Source organism: Mus musculus, chromosome 8 (assembly GCF_000001635.26).
Source record: "Mus musculus strain C57BL/6J chromosome 8, GRCm38.p6 C57BL/6J".
Taxonomy (NCBI): Eukaryota; Metazoa; Chordata; class Mammalia; order Rodentia; family Muridae; genus Mus; species Mus musculus.
The window spans coordinates 110,214,791-110,226,192 of NC_000074.6; the positions used below are offsets into that span (position 1 = coordinate 110,214,791).

The following is an 11,402-nucleotide window of genomic DNA, read 5'->3' on the forward strand; positions in this document are numbered from 1 at the left end:
TTTTTTTTCTTTTTGGTTTTTCGAGACAGGGTTTCTTTGTATAGCCCTGGCTGTCCTGGAACTCACTTTGTAGACCAGGCTGGCCCCGAACTCAGAAATCCTTCTGCCTCTGCCTCCCGAGTGCTGGGATTAAAGGCGTGTGCCACCATACCTGGCTGAAATATTTTTTAAGAAGACAGTTCATACTGAGTTTTAGTCCTAATATATGTTAAAATGTAGAGTGAAGTTTAACTATATGATATGGTAATAAAATAGACAAAAATTGCTCTTATGATCGATGTGTGCAATTTTTATATTTATGCTTAAAATTAACTTTTTTGTAATATTTGTTTCTAAACAGTATGCAAACAGCTTCAAGATCCTATTTGCACTGAATATTACATTGTAGACATTCTACCCAACGTTACAGGAGCCAAGTTGGTTATTAGTTTTACTCTAATTTCCTTTTGTGTGTTACTTTTCTTTTTAAAAAAAAAAATTAATTATTTATTTACTTTACATCTGGATTGAAGCTTCCCCTCCCTTCTCTCCTCTCAGTCCCTCCTTCTCCCCTCCCTCCATCCACCCCTTCTCCCTCTCTCCTCCGAAAAGAGGAGGCCTCCCATGGATAGCAATCAGCCTTGGTATAGCAAACTGCAGTAGGACTAGGCGTGTCTCTTCTATTGAGGCTAGACAAGGCAGTCCAGTTAGGGGCAAGGGCTCCAGAGGCAGGCAGTGCAGTCAAAGGCAGATGCTGCAGTAAGTCAGAGGCAGGCAGTGTAGTGAGAGGCAGGCGTCATGTATCCGCTTCACACATCTGGATCACTTTGTCTTTCCTAAAACCTTTTCAACAGCCCACTCTCTTGCTTTTCTAACACGCATGCCATTCATCTTCCTTTAACAACTATTGCCGCTGCCGATACACCTTTCTGAGTCTGAATGGGAATGATGGAGATGGCTTGGCACAGCTGGCAGCAATTTGGATTCAGGCAGACTCAAGTTCACACCCTGACTCTGCTGCCTGGTGATGACATAACTTTCAGCGAATTGTCAGATTGTTCTCAGCCTGCATTCTGTTCCTAAAACGGAAACGGTAAGTGTATTTATGTCATGTAATTAAGAGAACTAACAGTGCAAAAGCCCCACAGTTCTTCAGCAAAGGTTTTATGGTCACCGTTTGTGTAGTGACCATTTTACCCAGGGAAGACTCCCTACATCCTTTGCTGTTTGGAGTGTTCATGACAGTATTTATAAACACGGTAATTTCATCTAACAGATTACAAATTCCTCACATACTCCTGGGTTCCACAAAAGAACAGCATTCATATATTGACATTTTAAACTAATATTTATTATCAGGAAGGTGGCACCTTGTAGGTCACCCATGCTCTAGTGGATGGTCCTATGCACATACTATCTGCTCTAATTGGAATCAGTGAGCTACAAAAAAAAGAAAGTAAAGAACATTGTATGAAATGGGGAGGGGGGAGTTGGAAGAGGAGGAGGGTGATCAAAACATATTGTACATATGTATGAAAGTCTCAAAGAATCCCATTTAGAAAGCAACAGAGTCTCTCCAACGGCTAAAATGAAAAGACAATGCCAAAAAGTTGCATTATGGGTAGGACTACAAAACGGTGGAACACTTCAGAAATCTGGGGAAGTCTTAAGAAGTTACACACACTCAGAACTCTGGGGAAGATTTAAGAAGTTACACACACAGCAGCTGCGATTATTCTCTCCTCTTGGTCGCTATGCCTGCTGGATGACTCAGTTCCTCCACATCTAAGTCACACAAGAATAATGAAAACATATGCTTACAACAACATATTAGAAAGTCCCCAAACAGGTCCATTCGTAATATCACCAGTCTAGAAACTAAACAGTCAGCCTTCAGTAGAAGAACTGATTAAAGTCAACCCACAGAATGACAAACCCCTTGCAATATAAATTTTAAAGACACAAGACAATACAGATGAAAACATTTTAAATAATAAATTGAACAGGGAGAGGCTGAGAAGAGTCAAAGTGTAATGATTGAATTATGTGAAATTCTAGACCAGATCATCTAAATTAGGGTGATGGGAAATACAGTGATAGCTGCTTCTTGAGGGTGGAAGACTAGGAAGGAACTTAAGGGAGCTTTTCTAAAATATTCAGTAGGTATTTGCCTGCTCCACAAGAGGAATTCATGCCTTGTATTAGTTATGGCCCAAACCCATAACTAACAAATCGTGGGCTCTAAGGGAGAGTCCACTGATTTTTTTTTTTTTCTCTAAATGGTCAAGTTGCCAAACTGCCTTCTGAATACGGTGCTCTTCCCTCATCTCTGTCAAAGTTCTGAGAAGTGACTGACAGCTCAGCCATAGACAGGCCATCTACATAACACCTGCTCAGGGAAGGGGAGTGCAGAAGAGTGGGTGAAAAGAGTGGGAGAGCGAGAGGATGAGGGAAGTGCTGTGAAGCGCTTTCCTCTAAAAAGGATGGCTGTTACACTTATAAACGCACAGCAGCTGTGGCTACCCCACAGCTGGGGAGGTGGAGACAGGTGGATACCAGTGACTAGCTGGACAGTCTAACCTAACTAGAGAGTCCCAGGCCTGAGAGTCCATCCTCTGGTATCCCTGGCTGACATGGAACTCTCTATGTAGACCAGAGTGACTTAGAACTCAGAGATCTGTTTCCCTCTGGCTCATGAGAGCTGGGATCAAAGGCTTGTGGCACTACACCGGGTGGTTTTCTTTTTCCTTGGTTTATTAATATGTAAACACACCAAGTGATGATACTTCCGTTTCTTTAATTTGGTTTTGCACTCAAGTTATCCATTGAGCTTCAATTTTAATGCAGTCTCTCCTAGGAACTAGCATCTATCTATCCAGGGTAAACCTTCGGGTACCAAAGCCCAGTTCCGTTGCCATGGCGACCCGCTGAGACGGACAAGTTTCTCCGCACCAGAGCTCAGCTCCAGGAGTTGCCACCCTCCCGAGTGACGTCGATGCGCGTGACGATAGGCCTCCCGGAAGGCGCCTGTGCAGTGTGGCTGTCAGAGCCTCGCAGCCGGTGGGGGCGTGGTCTGGAGGAGGATCTGGCTCCAGTTGCGCGTGCGCAGGTCCGGGCGGTCTTCCAGGCGCTCCCTCCTCTTTGTCCGCGACCCGGTTGCCAAGTACGCAGAGGAGACGCCACCCCCGGAAGCTGTTCCCGGGAGCGGAAGTGGCAGGTGGCTCGTTAGAGTGAGGACCGCGTGTGCGGTGCTACTCTGCTCCTGCTCGAGGGGCTCTGGTGGGCGTGGGCTGAAGGAATGCGGACCCGGCTTCTCGGTGAGTGACAGTTCCCGGACGGTTCGCTGCGGGCAAGGGGCGGGGCTGCTCAAATGAGTGTTTGAGAGGTGGCTGTCCCAGGACCCAGTGTGAGCACTGCACATGCCCCAGTGTTTTTATTTCCTAGGAAAAGTTGGCGGGACCATTGCTAACACTCCCTATGCTCACTTAGACCTGACAGCTGTTGAGAACTTAAAGGCTTTGGTGTTGGACTTACAAATTTTATAATCATTTCCTTGTGGCTTTGGACAGGAAGCTTCCTGTCTTCCACTTGGAGCCTGCAAAATAATACAGTTGATACTCATCAGCCTCACATGCACTTTGGAAACGGCATGCATTTAGTTGAAAAAAAATTTTATGCATTTAATTGAAATTTTTTTTGTTTTTAAGTCGTACATTGAAATGCTAGGGTGAAATTGAAATGCATTATTCTGTTCAGAGCTTTGTCTTTTGGGCTAAGTGTAATATTCGTCCATTTATCCAGTTAATGTTAGTGTACTTAAGTGCCCACCAGCCACTGTTGGAACCTTTTGGGGTGGCATGTAAGTGAGCAAAATAAAAGATAACTGTCCTGCAGAAGTGCGGAGCTTACATTCTGGTTTGAGGAAGTTGAGAACGACAAGTCACAAACAGAACACAGGGGAAAAGAAATAAGTGATAAACATGAATGCCGTGGGAGAAAGTGAGGTAAGGGCCATGGGGAGCCCGAGATGCAATTTCAAAATAAGTGTGTTAGGATAGGCTTCACAGAGTAAAGTGCCTTCCAGCAAATACCAGGAGGAGCTGAGGGGATTAGCTAGATAGATACTTGGGGGAGTAAAGCCCAGGTAGAGCTTGCCTCTTAGTATTGAGCAAAGTGTTCCAACGTGGTGTGGCCTGGGTCTTCAGTGAACAGCAGGCTTGTGTGGCTGGAGTGGAATGGATAAGGGGGCGGTAATATTAAGAATGAGTTGGCAGCAAGGCTCAAGTACAGTCAGGAACCTTGGAGCGTTTGAATCCTTTTAGTTGTTTGCAAGTGAAGGCAATTATCCACTTAATTTCGGTAAGATTTCACAGCTTAACCACAGCCACTAATTAGTATGTGAAGTTAATGACTAAAAGTAGACTTTTTTTTTCCCCCCAAAATAGAATGTATTGGAGGTCTAAATGTAGCTGCGGTTCCCAGTAAGCACAGCGTGGATCAAGACAGATGAGCTCATTGTAGTAAATTTTCTGTTTGCTCTTACGTAGAGTTTTTGTGCGTGCAGAAATGCCCTGCTTTTGCCTCCCCCTAAGAGCTTTTCTAAATACAGTTTCTAACTGTTAAATGATGTTGCTGTTTGTGACAGTAAATCTCTACTCACGTGGGACTCGTAAGTAGTTGTGACAAACAAGATGATTAAAAAAGGTACCCACTGCTTTAAGGAGCTTACCAACCTGTACACCAGATGAACACAGGATAAAATACAGGATGAAAAGGGATGGGAAGGTTTGCTAAGAGGACAGGACTCAGGAAGCACCAATGTCATGATGTCATTATGGTCATAGCTAACCTTTATTTCTCAGTTTAGATTTCCTTTGAGTTCATCTTGCTCAGCGTACAAAGGAGCGCGCCTGACTCACGATTTTCACCTTGAATGTCTGCTTTCTGTAGGATGGGGATTTAGTTGTCAGTTTTTCTATGTCTGACGTTTTATGTCTAACCATTTATTGGATGAATTGACTATGACATGATTGCAGAGCATGAACTGAAAACTTAAGCACTCCTCACCATCGGGTGACATATGACACTCAGCGTTCCACATGGTGGAATTTAGAGCTCTCCAGCAGTGCCATCTTTCTTTACCTTAGCCTCTGTTCTGCCAAGATAGATGTTTCTAGTTTCCTAGGCAGTTAAGGGTTTTGTTGTTGATGCTGTTGTTAGGGGTTTTGTTTTGTCTACATTTATTTATTAGCTCTACTTCACTCTAACAAAACCCCTACAATAAGCAATGTAGGAAGAGAAGGGCTTATTCTGGCTCATGGTTTCAGAAGTTTCAATTGGTGGTCAGTTAGCTCATTGCCGTTGGCCCTATGGTGAGGCAGTACATGATGGAGAGTGCACAAAGAAAAAGGACTTTTCACCTGGTGGCAGCCAGGAAAGGACATGGAGGACAGGGGTCCTAATAGCTACTCAGTAACCTAACTTCCTTCCATTAGGCTCCACCTCTTAAAGGGTCCCCCTGCTCCAAGTAGCATCATGAACTGGGAACCGAACTTTTCTCTAGAGGGTTTTGGGGCAGTATTTCAGATCCAAACTCTAGCTATGAATAGTAGGTGATGGCTTACATGGATGATTGATACCACCAAGGTACCTGTCTCAGTGAAATGTCATCAAAGTGTATAAAGCAAGCCTTGTAAGTTGGCTAAGTTGCTGGCAACAGAGAGGCTTGGCCAGACCAGTCTCAGATGATCAGACACCCTCCAGCCGGGAAGGTGGGTTACAAAGGGAATTAATTATAAGTGCCAAAAGGAGTTTGATTTGCAGTCACGTTTGAGGATGAAGTGGAAGGATGTTCATGTGTTTACGGTACATGGGTTGTGTCTAATCTGAGAACAGAGAGCTTTGGGGAGGAGCCAGGTGAGTTGCTATGGCAAAAGCTGCCACTCCCTGCTAAATACTGTTAGGTGCCACCTCTTTAAAAAAATCATTTGAAAGACCAGTATTTGAAAATAAGAAAAACATTGAGCCCCAGAATAAAACATATTTTCCAGGACATTGATTAAACTGTAAGGAGCAGAGCTGGAATTTATGCTGAGGACTGATGGCTGTCTAGGCCTCTCCCCTTTATTCCGTGTTGCTTTGCTTTGTAACAGTGTGCTGACATCGGCCTTCACATTGTACTGGGTTTGTTGAAGTGTGATCAGATTTTCTGCAATGCTGTTTCACTCACTATAAAGGTGACCCTTGTAACCTTCCGTTTTGTCTTCTCAGATTTTTAACTCAGTTTGACAATGAGCAAGCGCAGAAAGCTTCCGGCTCGGCAGCCAGCTTGCTTGGAGACCTTCAGCCCAGACGTCCTCAATGACGTGTCTGAGCTCTTTGCCAAGAGCTTTTCCTACCGTAAGCCACTCGATAATGAGTGGCAGTTACCAGCTCCCACGGAGAGCTTCTCCTGTGGGCACCTCGAGTTCAGGGCTCTTCTAGACTTGAAGAACTCCCTGAACGAAGTGAAGAACCTCCTGAGCGATAAGAAGCTGGACGAGTGGCACAGGCACACGGCCTTCACCAACAAGGCAGGCAAAATCATCTCTCATGTCAAAAAGGCCGTGAACGCGGAACTCTGCACTCAGGCCTGGTGCAAATTCCAGGAGATCCTGTGCAGTTTCCCCCTCATTCCGCAGGAAGCTTTTCAGAGTGGAAGACTGAATTCTCTGCACCTGTGTGAAGCTCCGGGCGCCTTCATCGCTAGCCTCAACCATTACTTAAAATCTCACCGGTTCCCCTGTGAATGGAGCTGGGTGGCGAACAGCCTGAATCCATACCACGAGGCAAACGACAATCTTAGGATGATTACGGATGACCGGCTGATGGCAAATACCTTGCACTGCTGGTACTTCGGCCCAGATAATACCGGTGATATCATGACCCTGAAATATCTGACCGGGCTTCAGGACTTCCTCAGCGGCATGTCTCCCATTCACTTGGTCACGGCTGATGGCAGCTTCGATTGCCAAGGAAACCCAGGTGAACAGGAAGCCTTAGTGTCGTCTTTGCATTACTGCGAAGCTGTCACTGCTCTGATCACTCTTGGAGACGGCGGCTCTTTTGTTCTAAAGATGTTTACGTTGTTTGAACACTGTTCTGTGAACCTCATGTACCTGCTAAATTGTTCTTTTGACCAAGTTCATGTTTTCAAACCTGCGACTAGCAAGGCAGGAAACTCAGAAGTCTATGTGGTGTGTCTTCGCTATAAGGGAAGAGAGGCCGTTCAGCCTCTGCTATCTAGGATGGTGTTGAACTTCGGCACTGAGATGACCAGGAAGGCGCTCTTTCCTCATCATGTGATCCCCAAATCCTTCCTTGAGCGACACGAAGAGTGTTGTACGTTCTTTCATAGATACCAGTTAGAGACTATATCTGAGAACATTCGTCTTTTTGAGAGCATGGGAACGGGGGAGCAAGAGAGACTCAATAATCTAAGGGATTGCGCTGTACAATATTTTATGCAAAAATTTCAACTGAAGCCTCTTTCAAGAAATCACTGGCTCGTTAAAAAGTCCAATATTGGTTGTAGTATGAACACGAAATGGTTTGGACAGAGAAACAAGTATTTTAAAACCTATAATGAACGGAAGATGATGGAAACCCTTTCATGGAAGGATAAAGTAGCCAAAGGATACTTCAATAGTTGGGCAGAGGAACACACCGTCTATCATCCCGGGCAGAATTCCCTCCTTGAAGGGACTGCTTCCAGTCTTGAGTACCAGTCGTGGCAAGTCTTAGAAGGAAAGAAACTGCCGAAGGTAAAGTGTTCCCCTTTCTGTGATGGTGAAATTTTAAAGACTCTCAATGAAGCCATCGAGAAGTCCTTAGGAGAAGCTTTGAGCGTGGATGCCAAGGTCAGTTCCAAGCAGCAATACCGCTGTTGTCCCGTCTTTTCAGAAGAGTCAGTATTATCCGAGTTGTTGAGGCTTACCAAGTGCCTTCCGGACGAACAGGGTGCGGAACCCAGCGGCCCAGTCAAGTGCCTGCTGGTGGGCTCACCGGCCGTCTGTGATCTCCAGATGCCCGCGCCACTGGAAATCCAGCTTGTGGAGTCCGTGGAGCTCACAGCCTTCAGCTGTTCCCTGCTTCACGATGGTGACCCAGCCTACCAGCATTTGTTCTTGGACTGCCTGCTGCACTCACTGAGGCGGCTTCACAGGGGAGATGTGATGGTCTTGCCCATCCTTTCTTGCTTCACGAGGTTTATGGCTGGCCTGACCTTCGTCCTCCACGGCTGTTTTAGATTTATCACGTTCTCTTGTCCCACGTCCCTGGAGCCCCTCAGGACCTGTGCCGTCTTGCTGTGCATTGGTTATCAGAACCTTCCAGATGCAGTTTTCCAGTTTCTACAGAATGTTCATGACCTCTTGAGCAAGCTGCTGCACCCCAGTGCCCCTCGGCAGATTTTACAGTTCCTACCAATGGAGGCGCTCCTTCAGGGGACGCTGCTTGACTTTTTGTGGGATTTGAACGCTGCCATTGCTAAAAGGCATCTGCATTTGATTATTCAAGGAGAGCGAGACCAAGCCATCGGCAGCCTTGAGTTATAAAATTGAGCACGGCATTGATGACGTGCAGCCGTTTTGTGACTTACAGTTTCCGATTTCATTTTACCTGCCCTATTTATTTAATACTTTTCATTTTGGAGAGACACCAATTTGTGTATTAAAGGACATTAATTGTGGAAAGTTGTGGCTTGTTCTGATGTGAAGGATATATGACTCATAGGCACAGAGTTTTTGTGGTAGGAGCCGTGTACTGATGGTATTTAGCCCCTAATCATGTGACATCTGTATGTGTTCGAGTGGCTACACGCTTGCTTGCATATACAGTTGAGTCAGTCTTATCTGCTGCAGACTTACACCCTGTGCCTTCATTCAGACTTTTTCCCCAACTGATTCCTCTCTTAGGCTGATGCTTTTAATGATTGTTAGAGGTTATTTATTCATGACAGGAAGTGAGTCACTCTCTGGCTTCACTATTTACCTGGAAGCACTTGGCATGTCTGTGGACTTCAGGGATCTTTATTCCAGATTGTTTGATATGTGCCATTGCCTTTTGATTGGTGGCTTCATTTTCTTTGAATTGAAATGAAATACAGATTTTTTTTTTGTATGACTTTTGCTAGCTATAACTACTTCAACTAATAAGAAAGAACAGCTTTAAGCCAAAACCAAAGGTCATTTTTGTACAGTGAAAAACTGTGTCTAGTACTCCTTTGTCACGAAACACTTCCTTCAGCAATGTTGGCATTTTTAAGGAAAGATGGTTTTAAGGCTTGGTGTGCAGTCTCCTGTGGGTTACACCGGAGTGTGATGGTTGTGGCGAAATGTAACCCAGAATGATGGCTAAACAAACTTTGTATCTTTATTGGTTTTGTTTTTTAGTATGAAAATAGCACCTTACTGAGATTATCCATGAGATAGACATTTTTATCAATTTCATTGAGAAATATGTATTTAATAAATAATGAACTTTTCTACCAAGGTGTTAATTTGTCATTATTTTGAAATTTTATAAGGTACATAATTAGACCTCATATAAATTTTTAGGTATTTCTTTGTTACTTAAAAAAAAAAATAGAAGTATTCTATCATGTATCCAATTAACAAATAGTTCATGCTCTGCTATTTCTGAGTTCCATTACAAGCCACAAATAAAGTCTTCAGCAGGTGTGTTTTGTGTTTGTTTCATTAAAAGATAATCATAGTAGAAGTTTATAAGTTGGAAACTTCCAAAGGAAGGTTGATTGGGAATTAATGTTTCATTTCCTTTCATTTGCATTCATGAGAATGTACTCCTTCAATGTTCTATTCATGGGAAATCTTCAGGAGAGAATTTGTACATGTCAGGGGCTGGGCTAGGGGGGTATGGTCCGGTGGTGAAAGTCTGAGGTGGTTTCTCTCTGAAGGAACTTCCTTTCCTACCAGTGACTTGATGAGGGTGGGTCTGGTTAGTTGCAGTCTACCAGGAGAGAAACTACTCTTGCTGCCTTGTTAGTAATAATGGATTGGGTTTTGTTTGTTTGTTTGTTTGTTTTTTTTAACTTATTTAACCCATTTAACTAGGATATAGATAAACATTTGAGTTTAGGACAAAGTGAAACTTGCTTTTGTGTGTGTGTGTGTGTGTGTGTGTGTGTGTGTGTATACGTACATATGTGTTAGTATGTACATGTACTTTGAGGTCCTGGAGGCCAGAAGACTGTGGGTCTCTTGGACCTGGAGTTGTAGGTGGTTGTAAGCCACTTGATGTGCCTTCTGGGAACTAACTTCCAGTCCTCTGCAAGAACAGCAAATGCTCTTAACTTCTGAGTCCCCAAAACTTACTTTCTAAGACCATCAAAGATTGAATTTTTCAAAATACTAATCTGTATTGCAATATAGAACATTTGAACATGCTTAAACAGTCTATCATTTTTAGCATGATATGGGGGAGTTGAAGGAAAATGTCTTCCATAGGCTCTGGCATTGAGCACTTAATTCCCAGTAGTGGCGCTGTCTGGGGAGGTCTAGGAGATTTGGCCTTACTGGAGAAAGGGCCTCACTGAGGGGCGGGCTTTCAAGTTATAAAAATGTGCCATTCCCAACATGCCCTCTGCTTCTTGCTTGCCATAAACATGAGCTCTCAGCATGAGGCACCAACCCATGCTTCCTGCTGTGACGGGTCACTATAAAAGGAGCTGCTTGGCCCCTCCTCACTCTCTTTAAGCTCTCACCTCTTTTTCTCCTCTCTAGCCCTCCTCCTCTCTCTCCCTTCCCTCCTCTCTCCACATGGCCATGGCCAGCCTTTCTCTTTCTACCTTCTCTCTTCCCCCTGCCTTTCTACAATAAAGCTCTAAAACCATAGACTGTCTCTGCTCATCAAGGCCCACTGTGCTTGAACGATGGGATAAGCTTTCCGCTAAGGAGCTGTCTAACCTCCTGCTGGAAGACCTTCCTGCATTCCAGCCACGGACCAAACCCAGGTCTCTCGCCCTTGTGACAATCCTTTCGTGTCCATCACCCAGTGCACTGGAACTCTGGCGGGATGCGGGCCCTTGCCCACTCCCTTTATTCCCCCACGCTCACTGACCCACATCTGGTCCTTTTATCTGGCTGTGCTATCAGGTAACTGTGGGGAGGAGCATACCTGGCTATAGTCAGGTAGCTCGGGGGTGGGGGTGTGGGGGTGGAGTCTAGACAGAAGCTTGGGACATTGTGTGACTTATAGTCACAGAATCATGGAGTTTGGGGCTCTGTGGTGTCAGACACCTGACTCTGGGAATGTGGCTCGATTTCCCATCCCTTGTAGAGTTTTCTACCGGGTTGCTGGAGCAAGCCTCATTCAACCAAATTAGGCTGCCTATCATAGTCCCACAAGTATATATTGGTTATATT

At 44.7% G+C, this 11,402-nt stretch overlaps 1 protein-coding gene across 3 annotated transcripts; it reads left to right on the forward strand.

Annotated features, from left to right (window-relative positions):
• Positions 1-555: 555 nt before the first annotated feature.
• Positions 556-9,699, forward strand: Cmtr2 (cap methyltransferase 2). Of its 3 annotated transcripts, none has more exons than XM_006530916.3 (3): positions 556-1,072; positions 2,827-3,296; positions 6,250-9,698. In XM_006530916.3, exon 3 carries the CDS (start codon positions 6,270-6,272, stop codon positions 8,571-8,573), a length of 2,304 nt encoding a protein of 767 aa, XP_006530979.1. In that variant the 5' UTR covers positions 556-1,072; positions 2,827-3,296; positions 6,250-6,269; the 3' UTR covers positions 8,574-9,698. The 3 variants fall into 3 exon arrangements, with proteins under 3 accessions (XP_006530979.1, XP_006530980.1, NP_666327.2); XM_006530917.3 differs by having other exon boundaries at positions 2,837-3,296; NM_146215.4 differs by lacking the exon at positions 556-1,072 and having other exon boundaries at positions 3,170-3,296; positions 6,250-9,699.
• The last annotated feature ends 1,703 nt before the right edge of the window (positions 9,700-11,402 follow it).